The sequence below is a fragment of the Natrix helvetica genome (genome assembly GCF_964273705.1).
Source record: "Natrix helvetica genome assembly, chromosome: 15".
Classification (NCBI taxonomy): Eukaryota; Metazoa; Chordata; class Lepidosauria; order Squamata; family Natricidae; genus Natrix; species Natrix helvetica.
In genome coordinates this window covers 4,125,738-4,151,648 of record NC_138565.1, presented here as the reverse complement: position 1 = coordinate 4,151,648, position 25,911 = coordinate 4,125,738, and the positions used below count along the sequence as shown (strand labels likewise).

Genomic DNA, 25,911 nt, shown 5'->3' with positions numbered 1-25,911 from the left:
GGGGAGATCGGAATGTCGGGTAGGCAGGGAAAGGGTTGTGACGGTCCCTCCCTAGCAGTTCACAGAGAGTGTCTATAGTTATTCGGTTAGTTACTTTAGTCTGGCAAGATTCTGTCTGTAGGTTGTTGTGGCCAGCCAGCCGGACAGTGAGGAGGTTGGGGAGGAACATGGGCAAGTCCAGGAGTCTGGGGAAGGCTCTGCGTCAGAGGCAGAGAGGGGACCAGGGCTGTATGCCAGTTATCAGCTGCCTTCAGAGTCGGACATCAGTGAGGCAGACGAACAGCTGGAGCCTGTTCCCAGTGTGCGCATGCGTAGACAAAGGGAAGAGCTAAAGAACAGGGGTTGACTTGGGAGTAAGGCCACAGGTGGACGATGAATGGCCCCTCCCAGAGGAAATAAAAGAGGAGCGAAAGGGGAGTGGAGCTTGCAGGAGGCCATGAGTTCGCTTCATTGGTTTGTGACTCTCTGAAACTCCTTGCCGGGTTTTGCAGAGATCGGCCTGGCAGCTCTCCAAGCCAGATAAGGTCTGTGACCATAAATCCACCCTCGAAACACTTTGCTGGATGTGAATGAGCAGAATTCATGGCGAATTAATAAAAGGGGTTTTTGTCGGGACCAGGAGTTTGCTTCAGGCTCTGAGTCAGAACACACGTTCAGTTTCATTTCCCATCTTGTTTCTGCAGTTCTCCCTCCTGTCGGAGGTCAGAGGGGTCGTATCACCACAAGACCTGGAGCATTTTGACAACTTGGTTCTTAAGCGGGAAATAGAATTCATGAAAGCCCGGCAGCCTTCGGGGACCGGAACCGATGGTTACTCCACAACGTCCTACAGTGATTCTGCCTCGTGCACCGAAAGCCATTTGACCTCGACCACCGCTAGTTCGGCTCGGGTAGGTATGGTTGTCTCAGGCTCGGCTCTCCCATTTTGGCCCTCCGTGTCCTTCTCCCCTTACACAGGTAGTCCTCGACTTACAAGAGTCCATTTAGTGACCGTACATAGTTGCAACGGCCCTGACAAACAGTGCCTGACGAATAGGGCCATTTTTCACACATACGACCGCTGTACCATTCCCCAGTGGTCCCCTGATCAAAATTCTGGGCCACTGACTCATACTTATGACCGTTACTGGGTCCCAAGGTCAGGCGACCGGCCCTTTTGCGACCTTCCGAAAGAGCAAAATCGAAGCCAGGTTCGCTTAACATCCGTGTTACTAACTTATCAACTGCGGGGATTCGCTTAACGGCTGTGGCAAGAGAGGTCGTGAAGTGGGGCGAAATGTTGTAAAACTGAGGACTGACTGGGTAGAAAATTCAGTTGCCAGTGACTGCAAAAATAGGACAATGAATGGGAGCTCAGGAGTTGAGAAGGCAGCGAAGATTTAGTAGAGGCAAATTTAAAAAGCAGGGTCTCCTGCTTCTCCGGCAGGGGGTTGGACTAGATGACCTGCAAGGTCCCTTCCAACTCTGTTCATCTGTAAATCCGTGACCATCCTGTTAAAAAACACAGTGGAATTCTTGCTGCTCCCCGAGGTTGCTTGTCATCTTGTAGACGTTTCATTACCTGACTAGGTGACATCATCAGTGCTAGAAGGGAGTGGCGTTTGCAGGGGAGAGGAGGAGGAGGAAGAGGAGGACTGTGGGATCCTTAGTGCTCTCTGAGCTTGGTGGCTTTCTTGCAGACGTTTCCCTACCCAACTAGGGAACGTCATCGGTTAATATATTCTTTTTCCAAGGAAAGGATTTGTAGAGAGTGGAAGCATCATAGAAAAGGTATCGTTTATTTTCTCGTTGCCAACCACACTTTCCAAAAAATTTCTTCCAATTACGGGGGCAAGGGTTGGGGGAAAACACTTTTGAGAACTGCCTAGGCTGAAAGCCACTGGGAGAAGGAATAATACAGGGGGGAAATCGACTCTTTCCAAGAAATGAAGAAGACACCTGGGTCTTGCCTTCTCCCATCTCCCATCCCTGCCAAATGAAGTTAGCATAATCGCCTTTTTAAATGTGCAGCCCCGAGGGCCAGGAAATCAATTTGCTGGTAATAAAAACACCTTTCATCAAAGCCTCATTAGCAGGCTCAGGAAGAGCAAGGCTGTTTGACAAGGCTGTTGGTTGAATGCCTGGACTCCTGCAAAGCCTCAGGGAACAGGTTGGGTTTTCGAGGCCAGCTGTGAAGGGAGTCCTTTAAACAGCAAGAGGACTTCGGTTTATATACCGCTTCACAGTGCTTTTACTGCCTACTCTAAGCAGTTTACAGAGTCAGCCTCTTGCCCACATCCATCTGGGTCCTCATTTTACCCACCTTGGAAGGATGGAAGGCTGACTTGAGCCAGTCAGCATCGAACTGCTGGCAGTGGGCAGAATTAGCCTGCAATACTGCATTCTAACCTCTGGGCCACCACAGCTGATAGATAGATGGATAGATAGACAGACAGACAGACAGACAGACAGACAGACAGACAGACAGACGAGAGAGGGAGAGAAAGATGATAGATGAGATGGATGGATAGATAGACAGACAGACAGACAGACAGACAGACAGACAGACAGATATGGTGACTGATGTATTATAGATAAGTAGATAGGTAGATTGGTAGATGAAAGAGAGGGAGAGAGATGATAGATGAGATAGATAGATAGATAGATAGATAGATAGATAGATAGATAGATAGATAGATAGATAGATAGATAGATGATAGGAAGGAAGGAAGGAAGGAAGGAAGGAAGAATGAAAAGAGCCAGACAGGTAGACAAACAGTCATAAAGATAGATAGATAGCAATATCACTTAGACTTATATACCACTTCTCTAAATGGATTACAGAGTCAGTCTATTGCCCACAACAATCTGGGTCCTCATTTTACCGACCTTGGAAAGATGGGAGGATCAACCTTGAGCTGGTCAGGATCGAACTGCTGGCAGTAGGCAGAATAAACCTGCAACGAAGAATAAGGGTTCAACCTGAAGACAGGACAAGAAGCAATGGGTGGGAATTAATCAAGGAGAGAAGCAACCTGGAACTAAGGAGAAATTTCCAGAGAGTGAGAACAATTAACCAGTGGAACAGCTTCCCTCCAGAAGCTGTGAATGCTCCAACACTGGAGATTTTCAAGAAGAGATTGGACAACCATTTGCCTGAAGTGGTGTAGGGTTTCCTGCCTAAGCAGGGGGTTGGACTAGAAGACCTCCAAGGTCCCATCTAGCTTTTGATTCTATGTATCTCATCCAAGGTGCAGTGTGCAAAGTAGCTCTCATTAAAAACGACTGCAAACACGCCCCACTCCTGAATGTGTGATGCCACCAAGCAACACACAACAGGAGGAGATCTGTGTTAGCCTCTAGCAACAGAAAATCAGGAGAAGGCCAGGATCACCTTTTCCAGCTAACCAATTTTTATGCAAAGCTTTGCAATGCATCTGATGGTGATGGGAGCTGCCGCTTGCAAAAAAAATCTCATGCCATTGAATAAAGCATAAATACATTTTTAAAACTCTTCTTTTTTTTGGCGGCCAAGTAACAGAAGCAGCTAGGAAGATTCGTAATCAGCAAAACCGAAGGACTTTTTAATATCTGTTTGTATTTTCCCACGCCCGCCTGGAAAAAAAATCACCAACGGGAAGAAAGGATTGTCTTTTTTAAAAAGATGCTCTGCTTTTTTCTGCTGTCACGATGCAATTACCTTTCCTAAATTAGTCCTCCTTTTACGCCGACGGCCGTTCAAGTTAGAAGCAGGCCCTCCCGAGCCATGGGGAAGTGAGCCCCTCCCTCTTAATGTCCTATTTGATTGACTGGCCCTTTTTTAATCCACTTGGATCAGCCGCCCAAGGTTTTTTTCTGAAGGAACCGCGTCTAAAGGTCTTGGATGAGAGCGAAGAGAAGGAGTCATTCCTTTCTCTCTCTCTCCCCAGTTTTCTCTGCAGAGGCATCCTCTCATTTCTCCATCCTGTCTTTCTGCCAAACAGCTTTCATTCACCTTGCAAAACAAGCAAGCGCGCAAAGGGCAGCCCGATTGATCTGCTAAAGCAAACTGAAATCCCATCGCTCTTTTCCTCTGTTGACAGCCGACCCAGCTGTGTAAAACCAGCTCAGACAGTTTGAAAACCTGTGGCTGTTTAAGTCAAGGGTGGTTAGTGGAAGGGGGAAAGGAGGAGAGACGGGGAGGGGAGGGGGAAGGAAGGAAGGAGGGGGAAAGGAAAAGGAAAAGGAGAGGTGGGGAGGGGAGGAGGCAGAGAGGAAGGAAAGGGATAGAGGGAAGGAAGGAAGGAGAGAGGAGAGGAGAGGAAAAAGAAAGAAGGAAATAAGAGGAGGGGAGGAGGCAGGAAGGAAGGAAAGATGGAAGGAAGGAAGGAGATAGGAGAGGAAGAAGAAAAGAAGGAAAGGGGAGGAAAGAGGAAATAAGGAAGGAAGGGGAGAAAAGAGGGAGAGAAGGAAGGAGAGGAGAGGAAAAAGAAAAGAAAGGAGAGGAAGGGAGGAGGAAGGAAGGGGGCAGGAGTGAAGAGAAGAAAATATTTTATTTGGCCATGTCTGATTAAGCGCACAAGGGATTTGTCTCCGGTACAGAACCACTTGGCGTACATGCAAAACAACAGAATAATAATGCCAATAAAAAAGGGGGCAGCAAAGAAGATGATAAGAAGGACAATAACACTACAACCAAACAACATGGATAAATAGACTTGAAACACGACTAGGCGTTTGGCAGAGCGATGCCATGAGGGAGAAAAAAACTCTCTGCGTGTCTGGTTGTTTTGCTGTGCAATGCCCTACAGCGCCGTCCCGAGGGGAGGAGTTGAAACAAGTTTGTGTCCAGGACGCGGGTGTGTGTGTGTGTTTGTGTGTGTTCCTGTAGATATTTTCTCAGCCCTCCTTCTGACCTGTGCAATGTATTGGCCTTCAGTGGAAGGAACAGCTTTCTCCAGGGAGAGCTCGGCCAACTTGCGATCCAATAAATACAGGGCTGTCACATTTCAGGGCTCCAACTTCTCCCTGGAGAACTCCTTTGTGAAAGTCAATTCGCTTTTCATCATCCGAGGGCGATGAGATCCGTGAGGGGGGCTGGGCGGGGGAAGGAGATTGCTCTACCCGGGTTTTGCTTAGACTGCGTTTTCATTTTTTAAGTTTCTAACCTATTTCTTCCTCTCCACCTTTTCCATCTACCGCACGCTGTGTCCACATCAACCCACGTGGCCAGGAGAGGCTCTTGTGGCTGATTGATTTGATGGAGGTAAGCAATTTCTGAAGTGTGTGTATCTGTATGTGTGTCTGTGTGTGTATTGTGGCCTGCCAGTGGAGCTGGCAGCAGATTCGGACAGTGAGGAGGTTGGGGAGGAAGATGGGCCAGTCCTGGAGTCTGGGGAAGGCTCTGATGAGGGCTCTGTGTCGGAGGCAGAGATGGGGCCAGGGCCGTCTGACAGTTACCAGCTGCCTTCAGAGTCAGACATCAGTGAGGCAGAAGAACAGCTGGAGCCTGTTCCCAGTGTGTGCATGCGCAGAGCTGCCAGAAGGCAAGAACAGTTGAGACAAAAGGGACGACTCGGGAGTAAGGCTTGGAGATGATTGGCCCCTCCCATAACACATAAAAGAGGAGCAAATGGACGTTAGCCTTTGTGTAGGAAATAATTTGTTCATCTTACTCTGTTCAAGCTCTGAGAAGTCCTGTTTGACTCTGTGCTACGTTTGACCTTCCAAAACTAATGAGCAATTAGGTCTCTGGCAGCGTTTCAAGGGGGATAAAGGCAGGCGCTTATCAACGTTATCCTGAAAGACTGCGGCAACTCGAGCAGACATCCGTCGAAATCTTCACAGACTGTTTGTGAATCATTATGGGCTGTGAATGACCATAATTCACAACCGTATAAATAAAAGAGAGTTTTGGGGACTAAGATTGTGATTTATGCTTTCTCAGGAAGCCTAACTTCGAACAGTGGGGTGTGTTGGACAAGAAACAGGAAGATCGAGTTAGGGGATCCAGATAGAAGACTTGGGGCCATCACGGTCCTAAGTGAACCGGGGATCCACTCGTAAAGTGGTGAACCATTCGAAAACCTGCTACAGGCAAATACAGGTATTTATCCACACGAACCTTATCTCGCTTGGAGAGCTGCCAGATAACTAGTTTCCAAACACAGGGCAAAGCAAAACTTGGCACAGAGTCTCTTATAGTCACAAATAGAACTTTCCACTCTTGAAACGACCGAAGGAACGAATTGTTTCCTGCAAAAGCCCCCTCCCCATTCGCTCCTCTTTTGTTTCCTATGGGAGGGGCCAATCACCTCCAAGGTGTGGCTTTACTCCCAAGTCGACCCTGCTTTCTGAGTTGTTCTTGTCCTCTGGCAGCTCTGCGCATGCGCACACTGAGAACAGGCTCCAGCTGTTCCTCTGCCTCACTGCTGTCTAGCTCCCTCTCTGCCTCCGACGCAGAGCCCTCGTCTGAGCTTTCCTCAGCCCCCAGGACTGGCCCATGTTCCTCCCCAACCCTCCTCACTCTCTGACTCTGCTGCCAATTCCGCTGGCCACCAGCAGGTTACAACTCTAACGGTCCCATTTTACCAAATTTCATTCAGTGCACCGTTTTGCTACTGATGGTTGATCATTGCCTCTAAAAAAAAACATTTCCATTTTGCTTCTTGCTCTCTTGTCAAACAGCAGCCCAGCCTTGCTCCTCTCACCTTCCTCTTAAGGATTTCTCCAATCGCTGTCATGTTTTATTAGCAGGGGGCTAATTGTGCTTTGTACTAATTGAAAACAGCTCAGGCTGATCACGGAGGCTCGTTGCTTCCCAAATTGGCTTTAAAAACGGAGCCAGCCACAATGGGGGGGGGGGGGTAGTGGCAATGCGTTTTCTTTCTTTCTTTCTTTCTTTCTTTCTTTCTTTCTCTCTTTCTTTCTCTTTCTTTTTCTTTCCTTCTCTCTTTCTCTCTTTCTTTGCAATTCTTCCTGAGGTTTCTCAGATTTTTGGGAAACTTGTGATCGACTGCCCCCTTGTGCATCAAGGAGAGGTTGTTTGTTGACTTCTTAGACGAAGCCAGGCAAGGAGATTTGAGTTAGAAGAAAGGACTTTGAAGGGAGAAGAAAAGACGTGATGGGGGGGGGGGAGTACAGATTTGACAGTTGCCTTCGTTATGAAATGGCCAGTGTGATAGAGAAAGGAGAGAGGGAAAGAAAATAGATGAGAAAGAGGATGGATTGAAATACTTACTGATAGATGATAGATAGATAGATAGATAGATAGATAGATAGATAGATAGATAGATAGATAGATAGATAGATAGATAGATGATGGATGGATAAGAGAAGAATAGATGGATGGATAGACACAGAAATGGAGCAAAGGTAGATGATAAATAATAGATAAATAATAAATAGCTGGGTACATAGATAAATGGATGGATTGATGGATAGATAAATAGGAGAGAGAGAGAGAGAGAGAGAGAGAGAGAGAGAGAGAGAGAGAGAGAGAGAATGAGAATAAATAGTTGGTGGTGTTTTGGCTTTGGGTGACCTTTGAGTGCAGTTTTCCTGCTTCCTTAAGCTTCCCAATCTATTACAAAAATCACTATATTTAGTCTTAACAAGAGTGATGAGATGGACCTTTCATTCAAACCCAATGCCAGTCTCTACTTCCAAGGCTTTCTGCTGCTGAGAATCAGCCAAAATGCAAAGCAGGGTCCAATTTCCGAAGTCAGTTACTCCAACTTTTATTAGAGAGAGAGAGAGACTGAGCGATCCTGAACAATTGAACGGAGAAGAGCTTTCCTCACTGAAAGGATTTGGGGTCGAATCCTTCTGTGACATCACATTCCTTGCTCTTTCCCTGCTTGCCAGAATTCTTCCGATGGGGGCCGGAGTGGAAGCCAAACCAGGATCAATGCCTTACCTGACATCTCCCTGGTAAGAGATCGTCTCAAGGGGCTCTTCAACTGATTGCTCCCCAAGTTTTAACAGTTCTGGGGGTGAGGGGGAATGTTGATCTATGAAACGGTTGCCGTTCTTTCTTCCCATGTGCTAGGGACTCTTTATGCTATATCTTTAAGCAATGACTAAATTCGCAGTCAGTCACTGAACCACAGTTAATTCATTGGCTGTAGCTTAAATATGTAGCGCAGTTGTACGGCCCACATCCATCTAAGTAGTTCATATTCAGCTGAATCTATGCTTGTTTCTGGCAAGGTCCTTTCCTCAGCTGGGAGCTCCAGCCCTGACGTCTCCCTCAGAGCAGAAGGATGGACCTCAGCCTGAAACTAGCTGGCCCTCTTGTGGCCATGTCTGAATCTTCTTTCCTCTTCCTGTTTAGGACGATGTCTCCTCTTTCTATGAAGAACTTCCAGCCTTTAGGCCCTCACCTCCGGCTCCTTCCTGTCAGACACGGGCAGATCCTTCAGACCAAGCTCACAAACCCAGTTTGGGATCTTCTGAATCCTCCCAGTCGGGGCTGTTCTTCATGGCTCCTCAAAGCCCCGTGCCATCTTCCAGCCTCTCCGAGAAGGACACCCACAGCCTCGCCTCCAGCGCCACCACCGGCTCTTCCATGGAGGACTCGGCCTCCGGCTCCATCTACGCCTCCATCTCTCCAGTGACTCGCCTTTCGAGGAGGCCCGTAGAGGCCCGACTGTTGACGCTCAACCAGCACCCCATGCTGCCTTTCCCTCGGATCCAGTCGCCGGCCCGGTTGAAACAGGCTTCCCCGGAGACGGCTGGCACAGCCCCAAGCTCCCCTACCCTCCCGCCCCTTCCCGCCCACCCGGCTGCTTCCCCTCCCGGGGAGAAAGGCAGTTTTGAAGTGGGGAATACTCAGCACTTTATCATGGTGGAAGTTCATCGGCCGAATAACGAACCGGATGTGAATGAAGTCAAGCCATTGCCTCAAGCGAGAGGTGACCGCTTCGTTCCTTTGAAATGCTTCTTTGACTCAACTCCTTCCTTCTTTCCATCCTTCCTTCCTTCCTCTGATTCCTTCCCTGACACTTCCTTTCGCCTGCCTGCCTTCCCTGACTTTTCCTTCCTTCCTTCCTTCCTTCCTTCCTTCCTTAACTCTTCCTTTCTGCCTTCCTTCCTTCCCTGACTCTTTCTTTCTGCCTTCTTTCCTTCCCTGACTCACTGACTTTCTTTTTTCTTTCTCTCTCTCTCTTTCTTTCTTCCTTCCTTCCCTCCTTCCCACCTCCTTCCATTCTTTTCTTTCTATTTTATCTTTCCTTTCTTTCTTTTTCTCCTTCCTTCTTGACTTCCTTCCTTCCTTTCTCACTTTCTATCTCTCTTTCTTCCTTCCTTCCCTCCTCCTTCCATTCTTTTCTATCTTTAGCTTTCTTTTCTTTCTTTTTCACCTAACTTCCTGACTTGCTTTCTAACTTCCTTTCTCTTTCTTTTCTTTCTTTCCCTCTCCTTTTTTCCTGACTTCCTTCCTTCCTTCCCTTCTCCTTTTCTTTTCTTTCTATCTTTATCTTTCCTTTCTCTTTCTCCTGGCTTCCTTCCTTCCCTCCTCCCTTTCTTTTCTTTCTATCTTTCTCTTTCTTTCTCTTTCTCCTTTCTTCCTGACTTCCTTCGTAACTTCCTTCCTTCCTTCCTTCTTCCTTCCTTATCTAACATGGATAGTGCACAATCTGTAAAGTGAGAGGGAGCATTCAAGAACTTGCCCTTGATAACATATTCAGTGAGAAGAGAGGTGAGCTGACCCCAGGGCTTCCTTCCGCTCATCTGACAGCCAGTTGCAGCTGTTGTGTATTTTCATCCAAATATACAGTTGTTGCATGCAAATTTATTTATTTATGTACCCCAGCAGCCTGGCTACCTTCTTCCCGTAATGAAAACATTATCCATCTCTTATTCGGTGGCTTGCAAAAATGAATATTAAGCAGGCCCCAATCAACAAACCATTTTAAAAGACAACCAGGCAATCAAACCCTCCCCCCTCTTTTTTTTAAAATGCTGCATTTAAAAGTCTGCCTGGAGCATCCACAGAATTTGTCCTTGTTGTCCCATGTTACAATTCGTCCTAGGCTGCATTAACAGAGGGACAGAATCAAGATCACATATTGTTAATACCGCTCTATAAGGCCTTGGAAAGGCGACACTTGGGATCCTGCGTCCAGTTTTGTTTGCCACGATGTAAAAAAGATGCGGAGACTCTAGAAAGAGGGCAGAGAAGAGCAACCAAGAGGATCAGGGGGCTGGAGGCTAAAACATATGAAGAATGGTTGCAGGAACAGAGCATGGCTAGCCTAGAGAAGGAACACGGTGGCTCAGTGGCTAAGACGCTGAGCTTGTCACTCAGAAAGGTCGGCGGTTCGAATCCCTAGCGCCGCGTAACGGAGGGAGCTCCTGTGACTTGTCCCAGCTTCTGCCAATCTAGCAGTTCGAAAGCACGTTAAAAATGCAAGTAGAAAAATAGGAACCACCTTTGGTGGGAAGGGAACAGCGTTCCGTGCGTCTTCAGCGTTGAGTCATGCCGGCCACATGATCACGGAGACGTCTTCAGACAGCGTTGGCTCTCCGGCTTTGAAACGGAGATGAGCACCGCCCCCTAGAGTTGGGAACGGCTAGCACGTACGTGCGAGGGGAACCTTTACCTCTACCTAGTCTAGAGAAAAGGATGAGGGATGACATGACAGGATCTTCCGATGTTTGGAAGCACCTGAAGGCAGGACAAAAAGCATTTGCCAAAGCACCTGAGTGTAGAACAAGAAGCAACGGATGGAAACTAATCAAGGAGAGAAGCAACCTAGAACTAAGGAGAAATTTCCTGACAGTGGGAACAATAAACCAGTGGAACGGCTTGCCTCTAGAAGTTTTGAATGCATCAACACTCAAAGGTTTCTTAAGAAGAGATCGGACAAAAGTCTGTAGAGGTCCTCAGTCATCCAGGACATGGTTGTCCCAAAGGTTTTTTTTTCAGGAGGCAACTGGATTTCCTTGTGTGTGTTTTTTTCCTTTGAAGAAGTTTTGCTTCTCATCCAAGTAGTTTTTTCAGCTCCACTTTCCTGTCTTGGATGAGAAGCAAAACGCAGGGGGGTTGGTCTAGAAGACCTCCAAGGTCCCTTCCAATTCTGTGATCCTATAATCCCAGATCAATTAACCCGGTGGAAAGGCTTGCCCCCAGAGGCCGTGGGTTCTCCATCCCTGGAGGTTGGTAAGAAGAATCCAACTCTGTGACTCTGTTCTCAGCACCCTCCCATTTTCTCTCTCTCTCTCTGCTCTGCTGCCTCCTTAACAGCTTGTCTCTCGCCATTTCCCATCCCAGCCTCCACGCTCTCCCAGCTCTCGGACAGCGGGCAGACGCTGAGCGAAGACAGCGGCGTTGATCTGGGGGAAGCGGAGCTGAGCACCAGCAGGGAGAGGAGTCAGCGGCTGCAGGGCCTGCCACCCGCACGAAGTCCCCAGGGAGTCCTCAGAGTGGGCAGAGCGGTGGAGGCAGGACCCAAACCGGTGAGGCATCCCTCGGGCACGAGCACCAGTAACAGGCAAAGGGGGTGGGGGGGTATCCTAGAGCCTGTCCCAGTTCCTTGTCCTCCCATATTACAATAGGATAGGACAGGACAGGAAAGAAGAGAAAAGAAGAGAAGAGAAGAGAGTAATTTAGAGCAGAATAAAATAATATAGAACAGAATAGAGTAGAATAGAATAAATTTAGAGCAGAATAGAATAATTTAGAGCAGAATAAAATAATATAGAATAGAATATAGAATATAGAATAAAATAGAATATAGAATAGAATAGGATAGAATATAGAATATAGAATAGAATAGAATGAGAATAGAATATAGAATAGAATAGAATAGAATAGAATATAGAATAGAATAAAATAAGAATAGAATATAGAATAGAATATAGAATAGAATATAGAATAGAACAGAATAGAATATAGAATAGAATAGAATATAGAATAGAATAGAATAGAATAGAATAGAATAGAATAGTAGAATAGAATATAGAATAGAATAAGAATAGAATATAGAATAGAATAGAACAGAATATAGAATAGAATAAGAATAGAATAGAATAGAATAAGATTTGAATAGAATATGGAATGAATAGAGAATAGAATAGAATAATTTAGAATAGAAGAGAATGGAATGGAATGGAACAGAACAGAATAAAATAGAATAGAATATGGAATGGAATGGAATTTAGGTTTAGGTTTTGCCTTAGGTTTTCTGCCCAAGGCAAAATTAGAACTCGGGACCCCCCAGTTTCTAGTCTGGCGCTCCTCGTGATTTATACAAAATAAATGTCACTATCCGGTAAATTATACATTTTAATACCCTGTTTTCCCCAAAATAAGACCTCCCCGGATAAGAAGCCCAATCGGGGCTTTTGAGCTCATGCACTGAAATAAACCCTCCCCCAAAATACTGCAACACAGCAGCAGCACAACGCTCTTCACCTCCTGCACCTCAAAAATAATAAGACCTCCTCCAAAAATAAGCACTTATTTTGGGGGTCAAAAGAAAATAAGACTCTGTCTTATTTTGGGGGAAACACGGTAGAGTAAGTGATACAAGATTTGCGCTTATTAAAAACAGCATCGATTTTGGCAGAAATTAGTGGCCACATTTCTCCACTAGAGGGAAGCATTGCCGTTTAAATTTAGGGTACCCCCCCCAAAAAAAGGAAAAAGAGAAAGAAAAATACAACCACACACACCCTGTATTCTCTGTAGACCGCATAATATTTTGCAACAAGCTGGTTTAATTTGCACTCAAGACTTCCCCAGGAAAGATGAGCTGGCAAGAATCGGGACTTTAGTCAAAGTTTTGGAGACGAGTCCTTCGCGTCCATGATTCCCGTGCCAACTTTGCTCGTCCTCCACTGATGTTCTCTTCCTCTCCATCTCCCTACAGCCAGGACTCCTGGAGCCAACTTCACATCTAATCCGGGTGCCGAAGAGTGCCCCGACTTTGGGCATTGCCATAGAAGGGGGTGCCAACACGCGGCAGCCCCTGCCCAGGATTGTCACGATCCAGGTATGAAAGGGGATTCCTTGAGGAAGAGGGGTTTTGTAGAACACGGGAAACACGGACATCCGAGGGAATTCTTTGCAGTAAGAAGGGTTAGAAAAATGCTATGAGACATTTTCCCCATAGCTTTGCTCTTGGACCGGTCCGGACCTTGAAGAGCTAAAGAAAGGGCCTTTATGATAAACTTATTACCCTCAACTCCAACATAACTATTGAATTGTTCTTTCTTTTTTCTTTCCTCCTGCCTTCCTGCCTGCCTACTTTCTATTGCTCTATCAACTTTCTTTCTTTTTCTTTCTCTTTCCTTCCTTTGTTTCTTCCTCTCCCATCCTCCTTCCTTCTTTCTCTTTTTCCTTCCCTCCTTCCTTTCTTTTCTTTCTCTATCTTTATGTTTGCTTTCTTTCTCTTTTCCTTTCTTTCTCTTTCTCTCTTTCTTTCTTCCTAACCTCCTTCCTTCCTTTTATCTTTCTATCTTGCCTTTCTTTCTTTCTCTTTCTTTTTTCTCTCCCTCTAAACTTCCTCTCTCCCTCCCTCTTTCTTCCCTTCCTTCCTTCTTTCCTTCTTTTTTCTTTCTCTCTATCTTTCTCTTTCCTTTCTTTCTTTCTTTTTCTTTTTCTCTTTCTCCTTTCTTCCTAACTTCCTTCATTCCTTTCTTCCCTTTATCTTTCTATCTTGCCTTTCTTTTTTCTGTCCCTCTTTCCTTCCTTCATTCCTCTCTCACTTCCTCCTCCTTCCCTTCCTTCCTCTGTTTCTTTTTCTTTCTTTCCTTCTTTTTTCTTTCTCTCTATCTTTATCTTTACTTTCTTTCTTTCTCTTTCTTTTTCTCTCTTTCTCCTTTCCTCCTATTTCCTTCATTCCTTTATCCCTTTTATCTTTCTATCTTGCTTTTCTTTTTTCTCTCCCTCTTTCCTTCCCTTCCTCCTTCTTCCCTTCCTCCGTTTCTTCTTCTTTCCTTCCTTCCTTCCTTCCTTCCTTCCTTCCTTCCTTCCTTCTTTCTTTCTTTCTTTCTTTCTTTCTTTCTTTCTTTCTTCTTTCTCTCTATCTTTATCTTTCCTTCCTGCCACAGAAGGGAGGCTCCGCTCACAACTGCGGCCAGCTGAAGGTGGGTCAAGTCATCCTGGAAGTCAACGGCGCGGCCCTCGGGGGCAAGGAACACCGCGAAGCCGCTCGTATCATCGCCGAAGCTTTCAAGACGAAAGAGAAGGACCACATCGATTTCCTCGTCACAGAATTCAACGTTGCACTTTAGGGGTCTCGGGAGACCCCCAAAGCCAAAAGACCAAGAGACGGAAGGAAAGAACAGGGTTACGAGATGTCCGATGTGCCCACTTGTGTGTGCACACCTGTACACCCAGGTAGAGCCTAGACAGGATTTCAAGCAAACTTGGGGTTGGATTGACCTCTCTTCAACATACCGTATTTTTCGGAGTATAAGACGCACCAAGGTTTTGAAGAGGCAAATTTTTATTTTAAAAAAAAGGTTTTTGCACTCTGCAAACCTCCCCAAAATGGCCCGTTTTTTTGTGAAAACGGGCCCATTTATTTCCCCCCCAAAAAAGGCATGAATAGCCTTTAGGGGGCTTGCAGCATGCTCCTGGGGATTGGGAGCCCCCAAAACGAGCACAAAATGGTCCGTTTTTCACGAAAACGTTTCTGTTTTTTGTCAAAAAAATTGCATGCATAACCTTTAGGAGGCTTATAGAGTACTCCTGCGGGCTGGGGGCGCAAAATTGAGCAAAAGGCCTGTTTTTCACTCATTTCTGCCCTCCCCAGCCCCCATGAGCACGCTGGAAGCCTCCTAAAGGCTATGCACAGCCATTTTTGCAAAGGGGCTTCGGGAGACAAAAAATGCTGTATTCAGTGTATAAGACGCAGCCAGATTTTCAGCCTCTTGTTTGAGGGGAAAAGGTCCGTCTTATACTCCGAAAAATACGGTACTTTCTCTCTGCTAAGTGCCCCAACTTCTAACAGCTCCCCAATCTTGATCGACCTTGAGAAGCCCGTCGTCGTCCTTCTTCCCAGCGACCATCCATTACTGGCTCGTAAACCACCACCTAGCTCACGTGTCCGTGCTCCTCTGCCTCCGTGTTTGAATAAACCTGGCAGGGCACCTGTCTGTAAGCGTCACCTGCTTCCTCTCGTAGCTCTTCCTACCTTCTTCCCCTTGTATCTTACGGGGACTTCTTGCGATCACGGCGGGAGAAGATCCGGGCACCGTCAGAGTGAAGTAGAACCATCTGCGCTACATCCGATTCTGGTGGTTTTGGATTTCGCCCCTGTGATGGACGCCTCTGCAGGGACCTTGCCCGTATTCCGCCTTCCGCCTAGCCAATAATGGGGGGGGGGGAACCCTTCAAGATTTCACTATCTGTACATAAAAGAGAGACTGTGGTTTAATTTTTCAATAAACACGTTAGAAAAAAGAACCGCGGCTGTCATTTGGTTACACCAGCTTTTCCCCACCGTATAAAAGAGCTGTGATGGTGAACCTCCCCCCAGTTCAGCTCCGCCGGGCCAACTGGTCTTTGGGTCTGGACAGGGGGCAGGGGGGATGGGGGGGGGGCTTTACACCAGCGGAAGGTTCCTACCAGTTCGGACCAATTTAGCCAAGTAGGTAGTAACTCGAACCGGTTTGATGCTCGGGGCCGCCATCTTGATTTTCTGTTCTTCACAGGAAGGAAGAAAGGAAAGAAAGAGGGAGAGAAAAAAGAAAGCGAAAGAAAGGCAAGATAGATAAAAGGAAGGAAGGAAGGAAGTTTGGAAGAAAGGAGAAAGAGAAAGAAAAAGAAAGAAATGGAGAAAGGAAGGGAAGAAGGAAGGAAGAGAGGAAGGAAGAAAGGAAGTTTGGAAGAAAGGAGAAAGAGAAAGAAAAGGTAAGAAACGGAGAAAGGAAGAGAAGAAAGAAGGAAGGGAGAGAGGAAGGAAAGAGGGAGAGAAGAAAGAGAGGCAAGATAGAAATAAAAGGAAGAAAGGAGAAAGAAAAAGAAAGAGAAACAGAAAGGAAGGGAAGGAGGAAGGGAGAGAGGAAGGAAGGAAAGAGGGAGAGAAAAAAGAAAGAAAGAAAGGCAAGATAGAAGGAAGGAAGAAAGGATGTTTGGAAGAAAGGAGAAAGAAAGAAATGGAGAAAGGAAGGGAAGAAGGAAGGAAGGGAAGAAGGGAGAAAGGAAGGAAGAAAGGAAGGAAAGGGAGAGAAAAAAGAGAAAGAAAGGCAAGATAGAAGGAAGGAAGTTTGGAAGAAAGGAGAAAGAGAAAGAAACAGAGAAAGGAAGGGAAGAAGGGAGAAAGGAGAAAGGAAGGAAGGAAGGAAAGGGAGAGAAAAAAGAAAGGCAAGATAGAAAGATAAAAGGAAGAAAGGTGAAAGAGAAAAAGAAACGGAGAAAGGAAGGGAAGGAGGAAGAGGGAGAGGAAGGAAGGAAGGGAAGAGAGAAAAAAGAAAGGAAGAAAGGCAAGATAGAAAGATAAAAGGAAGAAAGGAGAAAGAGAAAAATAAACAGAAAAGAAGGGAGAGAGGAAGGAAGAAAGGAAGGAAAGAGGGAGAGAAAAAAGAAAGGCAAGATAGAAAGATAAAAGGAAGAAAGGAGAAAGAGAAAAATAAACAGAAAAGAAGGGAGAGAGGAAGGAAGAAAGGAAGGAAAGAGGGAGAGAAAAAAGAAAGGCAAGATAGAAAGATAAAAGGAAGAAAGGAAGGAAGTTCCTCTCTCTCCCTTCCTCTCTCCCTCCTTTTCTCTCCCTCCCTCCTCTCTCACTCCTTTTCTCCCTCCCTCTCCCTCTTTCCCTCCCTCCTCTCTCTCACTCCTTCTCTCCCTCCCTCCCTCCTATCTCTCCCCTCATTCTCTCTCACTTCTCTCCCTCTCTCCTCCTCGCTCTCTCCTTCCCTCCTTCTCTCTCCCTCCTTCTCTCCCTCTCCCCCTATCTCTCCTTCCTCTCTCCCTCCCTCCTCCTCTCTCTCTCACTCCTTCTCTCTCTCTCTCTCTTTCCCTCCTCCTCTCTCCCTCCCTCCGCTTCGGACCCAAAGTTTAAGAAAAGGCAGGCTTCGCCTTCCATTCAAAACTCTTCTTAAGTTAATGACCCCCCCTCCCCGCTGCCCCCGCCTCCCTCAAGCTGCCATTGGGGGAGAGACCTGTCATTTGCAGCTCTGGCCCATCTGGCTCCTCCCCTCCCCCTCCAGATGCGTTTCGACGCTGGCTCTTCGCAGCTGCCGCCAATTGAGGGCTCCAGGAAACGAGCCGCCCTTGTTCCCAAAACTTCGCAGGCTGCAAAACTCCGAAGAAAGTTGGCTCCCTCAACTTCGCTTGGCCAAGTAAATATTGGGGAGTGGGGAGGATGGGCGTAGTAGTGGGTCTGTATCTCTGCCCTTCTTCTTTGGCTGCTTGCGGAGGTGGCGGGTTTGGGTAGGTGGACATTGCCATGGAGGGGGGGGTGCGTATCTTTTTAAGGCAAGGGGCTTGCGACCACCCCTTGCGTCCCCTTTTCTTGCTAGTGTGAGCGCTCTTTTTAAAACCTGCATCCTTGGGAAGGTTATTTTAATGCGCCTCGGAACCAGACTTTTTTTTTGGGTGGGGAGGGAGTTGAAAACGTGGCTCTGTTTAGTCACGCGTTGGGACGCTCTTTCCCCACCCATCCCGCTTGATTTCCACCCCCCCCCCCTCCAAACGAAACGCCCGCTTTAAACTAACTCCGTGCTCATCCTTTTTACTTTTGCGCGCCCCGAGGACGCAGCGCCCAGTCAGGTCTGTGTATCCACGGTGGTGCGAGCTAACTAAAGAAGCCCGCTGCCTTCATGAGGGCCAGGAACGTGCTTTGCCTTGTGTGTGTGTATATATATTTGCCCAGGCTGGATTTGAAGCCGCCTGTTGCTCTGGTTACCTTGAAGGAAGGGGGGGGGGGAGCCACTGCCTGTGGAGACGCCTTGTTGGTTTCAACTCTTGCTAAGCAACGGAACGCTGCGAGCCCCTGGTGAGCTGATCCGCCTGTCCTCGTAAGAGTTTTTAAAAAGATTTTTTCCCCTTCTTTCTTTATTTCAAGGAGTGTCGTTCCGGGGACTTGCTTACGAGTTAGGTCCATGTTAAATCAAGAAGGAAGGAGGAATTTTTCTGGCAGGGAGAACAATGGAATAACTTTGGCTCCCTGAAGTCGTGGGTGCTCATCCCTGGAGGATTTTTTTTAAAAAAATAGACCAGAAAATCATTGGACTCGGAGGGTATAAAGCTTGTGGCTTGAGCAAGGGTTGGACTAGAAGACCTCTGTGGTCCCTCCCGGCCCTATGAGTCTATATATAGTCCATGAGCAGGACTGGAGAAGCAAGCGATGGAAACTAATCAAGGAGAGAAGCTACTTAGAGCGAAAGAAAAATTTCCTGGGTGAGAAAAATCACAGTGGGAAGGCTTTGCCTCCAGAAGTGGAGGGTCCTCCCATCACTGGAGGTATTCCAGGAGAGACTGGACAGGCACTTGCCTGAAATGGTATAGGGTTTCCTGCTTGAGCAGGGGGTTGGACTAGAAGATCTCCAAGGTCCCTTTTAACTCTGTGTTAAAACCCCTTTAACTTTTAACACGGTGCTTCAGTGGCTAAGACGATGAGCTTGTTGATCAGAAAGGTCGGCCGTTCGGCAGTTTGAATCCCTAGCGCCGCGTAACGGAGGGAGCTCCCGGGACTTGTCCCAGCTTCTGCCAACCTAGCCGTTGGAAAGCACGTCAAAAATGCAAGTAGAAAAATAGGAGCCACCTTTGGTGGGAAGGGAACAGCGTTCCGTGCGCCTTCGGCGTTGAGTCATGCCGGCCACATGACCACGGAGACGTCTTCGGACAGCGCTGGCTCTTCGGCTTTGAAACAGAGATGATCACTGCCCCCTAGAGTCGGGAACGACTAGCACATATGTGCGAGGGGAACCTTTACCTTTATTCTGTTATGATTTGCCTGTGCTGGAATGGGTTCATCTTACCTTTAGTTTACTGTGTGTGGCTTCCTGAGTTGTGCAAACTTTATGTTCGTTGTCTGGTGGAAACCTACAAAATGGGTGGATGTGGTAACTAGCTGAGGCTCACCAGAAGAGGAAACGCAGAAGCCTAGGACTGGAAGGATACCTCAGAGGTCCTGTAGTCTATCTCCCTGCGCAAGGCGGTTAACTGTTAAGCATGTAACGAATAACTACAGCTTGGATTTCACTCTCTGAATTGGAATCTCTGGTGGGTTTTTCCTTCTTAGAATACAGAGTAGGTAAGTGCCACATTTGGAGTGGTGGGGGAGTTGTGTGGCCTCGGTTTAAAGAATGCTTAATGTTTCTTACTCGTGCTATTGAGCACATGTGTTCCTAGTAGCAATAGACTTATATACCGCTTTATAGTGCTTTAGGGCACTCTCTAAGCAGTTTAACAGAGTCAGCCTATTGCCCCCAACAATCTGGGTTCTCATTTTACCCACCTTGGAAGGATGGGAAGATTGAGTCGACCTTATAGGATTTTTGTTGTTGTTGTTGTTAGTTGCAAAGTTGTATCTGACCCATCGCGACCCCATGGACAACGTTCCTCCAGGCCTTCCTGTCCTCTACCATCCTCTGGAGTCCATTTAAGCTCACGCCGAATGCTTCGGTGACTCCATCCAGCCACCTCCTTCTCTGCTGTCCCCTTCTTCTTCTTTTGCCCTCCATTGTTCCCAGCATGAGGCTCTTCTCCAGGGAGTCCTTCCTTCTCATTAGGTGGCCAAAGTCTTTGAGTTTCCTCTTCAGGATCTGGCCTTCTAAAGAGCAGTCAGGGTTGATCTCCTCTAGGACTGACCGGTTGGATGGCCTTGCAGTCCAAGGGACTCATAGGAGTCTTCTTCTCCAGCACCAGAGTTCAAAGGCCTCCATCCTTTGGCGCTCAGCCTTCCTTAGGGTCCAACCTTCACAGCCATCCAATGCAACTGGGAAAACCACAACCTTGACTAGACATACTTTTGTTGGCAGGGTGATGTCTCTGCTTTTTACGATGCTGCCTAGATTGGCCATCGCTTTCCTCCCCAGGAGCAAGCGTCTTTTAATTTACTTCCTTGTCCAAGGCGCAAACCAAATGCGGATGTTTTGTAGCATCGCAGGTTATTGTGAGAATTCCTCGTCAGATACAAATTCAAGTAGGAACTGTGAGAACCGGAGCCTTTATCTCTGTTTCTATCTTTGCACCTTACCTATGCAATCTATCTATCCTATGTTTCTACTTATGTATCTTCATTTCTATCTATGTATTTGTCCGGGTATCTTATCTCCTTTCTCCACCCCAGTCCCTCCCCAAATATAGAACCTTATACAGGCAGTCCTCCACTTGCAACAGTTCCTTTAGTGACCGTTCAAAAGTTACAACAGCACTATGATCGTTTTTCACACTTACAACTATTGCAGCCTCCCCATGATCGTAATTGAAGATGCTCGGCAAGTGGTTCAGACTTACGACCGTTGCAGTGTCTCAGGGGCATCGCGCGATCCCCTTTGGCGACTTTCCTTCTCTGAACGGAGAAGCCCGATTCGCTTAACAACCGGGTGACCAACTTTATGTGGCGCAGTGGTGAGAGCGTAGTGCTGCTGGCTACTTCTGCTGACTGCAATTTGGCAGTTGCGCTCCTTCTTTCTCTCCTCCTCTTACCTCCCCCCCCCACCTTCCCTCATGACCCTCTCTCCTTCCCTCTACCTCTCTCCTATCTTCCATACTCTCATTTTCAGCCTCTGAGCAAGCTTCCTTTTAGGTTGATGGCATTTATAATTTCATTTCAATAAACATCTTTACTTTTAACATATGTCCTCATTCTTTTTTGAACACAGTCCTAGGCTGCATCAACAGAGGGATAGAATCAAGATCACATGAAGTGTTAATACCACTTGGTAAGGCCACACTTGGAATACGGCATTCAGTTCTGGTCACCACGATGTAAAAAAGATGTGGAGACTCTAGAAAGAGTGCAGAGAAGAGCAACAAAGAGGATTAGGGGACTGGAGACTAAAACATATGAAGAACGGTTGCAGGAACTGGGTATGTCTAGCTTAAGAGAAAGAAGGACTAGGGAAGACATGACAGCAGTCTTCCAATATCTTAGGGGTTGCCACAAAGAAGAGAGAGTCAAACTATTCTCCAAAGCACCTGAGGGTAGAACAACAAGCAATGGGTGGAAACTAATCAAGGAGAGAAGCAACTTAGAACTGAGGAGAAACTTACTGACAGTGAGAACAATTAATCAGTGGAACAGCTTGCCTCCAGAAGTTGTGAATGCCCCAACACTGGAAGTCTTTAAGAAGGTGTTGGATAGCTATTTGTCTGAAACGGTATAGGGTTTCCTGCCTAGGCAGGGGGTTGGACTAGAAGACCTCCAAGGTCCCTTCCAACTCTACTGTTGTATTGTATTGTATTGTATTGTATTGTATTGTATTATTGTAAAAAAGTATACATATATAACAACACGCTCGACAGTTTAAGGTTGAAGCTGTGGAAGGGTTCCTTTTTTAAAACACTCGCTTTACAGTGGTGTATGTATAGGAGGGGGCAGGTTGTCCTTCTGCACTTAAAGGATACAAACTGAGCACCGTTAAATTTTCTGGCCTATTTGGTGTCTCTTTGACCTTGCATTGTCCGTTAGATCTTAGAAAAGTCATCTGTGACTGGGAGAAATCTGATTTTCCCCCCCTCCGTGCCCGTCGTTTCCATTTGGCTGGCTAACTAAAGTAGGGGGCTAACTAAGAGACACGCCCCAGGCTCTTGTGAGCTTCCCCGCCAGATGTTTCTAGAATTGTGGAGACGGATAGAGGCTTGCTGCGAATTAGGGGGAGGGGGGAATTGAGTGTCTGTAATGGAGAGTGAGTTGGGACGGGGGAAAGCAGATGGATATTAATTAGGTTAGCGGTGACTAGACCTGTCTTATTACTGGGGTGGCCGTCAGTCAACTCTCTTTGTCTTGTTTGATAAGCAAGGGAGGGAGGAAGACTCGTCCTATTATTCGGACAGCTTGCATTTGTAACCCTCAACTGGCAATCTTTAAAAATGCAATGTGCTTTGGAACAATAGGAATAGAGAATGTTGTTGCTTTATTGGTTTGCGGCCATCAGCTGTCCAGTTTTGGATTCTCCGTGGGGATGGAAGGCAGTTGTCCAGAATTTCAGATGGATCTATCTCTGAGCCTCATCTGGAGAAGAATTGAACATGGGACTTATTTAGCTAATCAAACTAAATATTCTGTCCTGGACATGTTTGGCATTCAATCAGTGTCACTGTAATTGAATTTTATCTTTTTTTATCCCCTTGGCAGTCCCTTCTGGCTTTTTAAGAGCTTCCGAAATGCTTCTCCTTAGAGCTCAGGTCAAAGGCTTCTAAAATGCATCGATCAATGGATGTGTAGAAAAAGAGCAGGCAGAGCTGAGGGTGGAGTTAAGCAAGTCAACAGCCTAGAGTCCTTACGTTGCCACAAACTATCCAAGTTGAACCCCTTCTGAATTCCATTGACCCTTATCTGGAGCCAAATTAGTGATGAACTTTAGTTGACCAGATTCTTGTGAACCAATGAATCAATCAATCTTCTATGCTGCAACCTAACTGGTGGTCCTGATTCTTTGTGCCCCAATAGAGGGGGACAACACACCACACCCAACTCACCACGGCCAATTCACCACGGCCAATTCACCATGCCAACTCGCCATGGCCAACTTGTCATGGCCAACTCACCATGACTAACTTGCCATGGCCAACTCACCATGGCCAAACTCGCAAACTTTTTCAGGCGCCGAACCAATAGTAATGGCAGCAGGAACCCACCCCTGCTGGTGGCATAGGGGATTCTGTTGTGAGCAGAGGAATGGAGGACTCTTCTCGTGAAATACCTCTGGACCCACTCAATCGTGTTAATGTCCAACATACAGTGTGGATTCCAGGCAGACGAGCTGTACTCAAGACTTGGTCTGGCAAAGGTTTTGTATGTTTTGTATCTTCTGCCTGGAAGTCCTAGGGTATTCTTTGAGGGCTTAATATCTGGAAGAAGCCCACAGCTTCAAAATCTCTACAGCCAGAATTCCATCTCTGAGCATTTCAGGATGACTAATATCACGGTGTTCACTTCTGATGCTCAAAGCAATTTCGAAACCCACATTGCTTAAGCTGCTGTAAGAGATTTTGCACCAAGCGACTGTCCTCTGCAGAGCTCTGCTTCTTGAGGTCTCTTTTGCAGCTTGCAAGGCGTTCCTTAACTTCGCTGTTTCGCTGATGTGTTTCTCACTCCTCTGTGGTTAGGCCTCTTCTTCTTCCCCCCATGGCCTATTTCTCCATTACGGTCTTTGGCAATTCTGCTTTTAGTTTGGCGACAGGTTTTTTTTTTTTTCCTGAGCTTCCTCTTCACACTTCGGGTCTGCCTTTTCATCATCTTGAGTCCAACATCCTGTGTTTTGCATTTCTGTGACCTGGCTTAGAGTAGAATTAATTGGGTGCAAATGTTTTCTGGCAATTGACAGGTTTATTTTTCCATTTTAAAGAGTTTGTGGTTTTCTACCTCAATTGCAGGTTGTTTTAGTATCTTCTATTGAATTTTATTCTTGCTGCACACAATTATCCCCCCCCCTCTGTGTTTCTCTCTTTCTCTGCCTCTCTGTCTTTCTCTCGCTCGCTCTCCTCTCTGCTCTCTGTCTGTCTCTCTGTCTCAATATCTTTCTCTCTGTGTCTCTCTCTTTCTCTCTGTCTCTATCTGTCTCGCAATCCCTCTCTCATACGCATAAAACACAATCTCTCTCTCTCTCTCCTCTCTGCTCTCTGTCTGTCTCTCTGTCTCAATATCTTTCTCTCTGTGTCTCTCTCTTTCTCTCTGTCTCTATCTGTCTCGCAATCCCTCTCTCATACGCATAAAACACAATCTCTCTCTCTCTCTCCTCTCTGCTCTCTGTCTGTCTCTCTGTCTCTATATCTTTCTCTCTGTGTGTCTTTCTTTCTCTTGTCTGTCTGTCTCACAATCCCTCTCTCACAGATATAAAACACAATATCTCTCTCTCTCGCTCCTCTCTGCTCTCTCTGTCTCTACATCTTTCTCTCTGTGTGTCTCTCTTTCTCTCTGTCTCTATCTGTCTGTCTCACAATCCCTCTCTCACACACATAAAAACACAAACTCCTCTCTGTCTGTCTCTCTGTCTCTATATCTTTCTCTGTCTCTGTCTGTCTCACAATCCCTCTCTCACATACATAAAAACACAATCTCTCTCTCTCCCCCCTTCTCTTTCTTTCTCCTATCTCAACCTTGTTGGCCAAATGTTGGATCACTGCCTGGAGGAGATCCAAAATCTGATGCAAAGAACCTTCTGTATCCTCCACACAGCATCCAGGACCTTTGTTGAATTACCAAGGCAACCTCAAACTAAAATAAAATCCAAGCAACCTGTCTGCACAATCCTTGGATTACCGACTGGAGCTCACTGGCCACTTAAAGTGACAGATTCAGATGGGGAATCCAGGGTGGAAAAGAAAAAACTCCAATCAATATAAACCAGCATATTAATTCACTTTGGAGATGAAGATTGTGGCAGCTTTCCAGAGTGGCTTAGAACAAGCAAACATTCACGGATTTGGGAAATGTATAAAAATGGGACCTTGAGCTGTTTTCCTCAACAATGCCACTTCCAGATAAATGATCCACAAAACATTTATTCTTCTATCCTTTCCTATGTGGAAATAAGTAAAAAAAAAATAATTACATGGGGCAACATAGAAAAGAGTTACGAATGGAAGATATTTCTAACTCTCTTCCAGCTTTAGGCATGGAAGGCAGTTGGGTGAAAAGGCAGCCTCACCATCCATGGAAGATGAGCTCCTTGTCTACAACTCCTAGATGTTTCTAGGCTGAGGATCCCAGGTTGAAGAAATCTGGATTGGGGTGGGAGGAAGTGGCCTGCGCTACTTCCATAAGATCTGCAAAGCTAAGATGCCAAAGATGTGCAGGACAGGGAAATGAAGGCAACAGATTCAAAATAAATTGCTTGGTTTAAATCATCAGGGGGAAAAGAAAAATCTTATCTCTGGGTTTCCCTGGGAGTGAAAAACAACATCGTCCGCTGGGTGCCAAAGCCATCCACATTTCTGCAAATCCTTACGGAATCTGCAAATGTGATTACATGTTCTGCAACGATTATTGCCAAAAATATTTTTTTGCATTATGATTCCGCCCTCAGAAAGCACCCAAAATTCCTTGCTTTCCGCTGTATCCCCCGTCCCATTTCAATCACTTCATTCAGCAGCTGGGTTTGCTGATTTTTTTCCTCTCCTTTTGCAAACGCATCTATCATAAGACCTTTTTCTTTTAAGAGAAAAGAATGTTGCATTTGTTATGGTTGAATTCCTTGCGATGTTATGGTTGGCGGTTGGCACCAGGCGTTTAAAAAATTGTAATATATGATTTTTCTTGTTATATATATATATATATATATATATATATATATATATATATATATATATATATAAAGCAGATTTTTATGGTTTTTTTTTCCCTCTATAACATCTTGCAATCATCACATTAACATTGTTATGTCATCATACCCGTATATATCAATCTTATATTGCTTCTACATTTATATACATTCATCTACAGTTCTATACAATACAATAGTAGAGTTGGAAGGGACCTTGGAGGTCTTCTAGTCCAACCTCCTGCCTAGGCAGGAAACCCTATACCGTTCCAGACAAATGGCTATCCAACATCTTCTTAAAGACTTCCAGTGTTGGGGCATTCACAACTTCTGGAGGCAACTTCTGTTCCACTGATTAATTGTCCTCACTGTCAGGAAATTCCTCCTCAGTTCTAAGTTGCTTCTCTCCTTGATTAGTTTCCACCCATTGCTTCTTGTTCTGCCCTCAGGTGCTTTGGAGAATAACTTGACTCCCTCTTCTTTGGGGCAGCCCCTCAAATATTGGAACACCTGCTATCATGCCTCCTCCCAATCCTTCTTTTCATTAAACTGGCCAAGAAAGAAGGAGGA

General features: G+C 46.1%; 2 protein-coding genes across 3 annotated transcripts in view; both read left to right on the top strand.

Moving 5' to 3' along the window:
• Nucleotides 1-15,357, top strand: part of WHRN (whirlin) — a gene marked incomplete at its 5' end in the record, with an annotated part of 63,032 nt that extends 47,675 nt beyond the window's left edge. The window contains 7 exons of one of the 2 annotated variants that reach the window (XM_081967233.1): nucleotides 684-890; nucleotides 5,192-5,224; nucleotides 7,825-7,890; nucleotides 8,294-8,873; nucleotides 11,234-11,418; nucleotides 12,834-12,956; nucleotides 14,017-15,357. In XM_081967233.1, the coding sequence (XP_081823359.1) occupies nucleotides 684-890; nucleotides 5,192-5,224; nucleotides 7,825-7,890; nucleotides 8,294-8,873; nucleotides 11,234-11,418; nucleotides 12,834-12,956; nucleotides 14,017-14,199 (1,377 nt within the window). In that variant the 3' untranslated portion in view covers nucleotides 14,200-15,357. Of the gene's footprint in view, nucleotides 1-683; nucleotides 891-5,191; nucleotides 5,225-7,824; nucleotides 7,891-8,293; nucleotides 8,874-11,206; nucleotides 11,419-12,833; nucleotides 12,957-14,016 lie in introns of both variants that reach the window. The other variant, XM_081967232.1, reaches the window with a different exon arrangement.
• Nucleotides 15,358-17,111: 1,754 nt separating this feature from the next.
• The window catches only part of AKNA (AT-hook transcription factor), a 53,384-nt gene continuing 44,584 nt past the window's right edge, over nucleotides 17,112-25,911 (top strand). The window contains exon 1 of the mRNA XM_081967340.1: nucleotides 17,112-17,250. The gene's annotated coding sequence lies outside the window, so the exon portion shown is untranslated. The remainder of the gene's footprint in view (nucleotides 17,251-25,911) is intronic.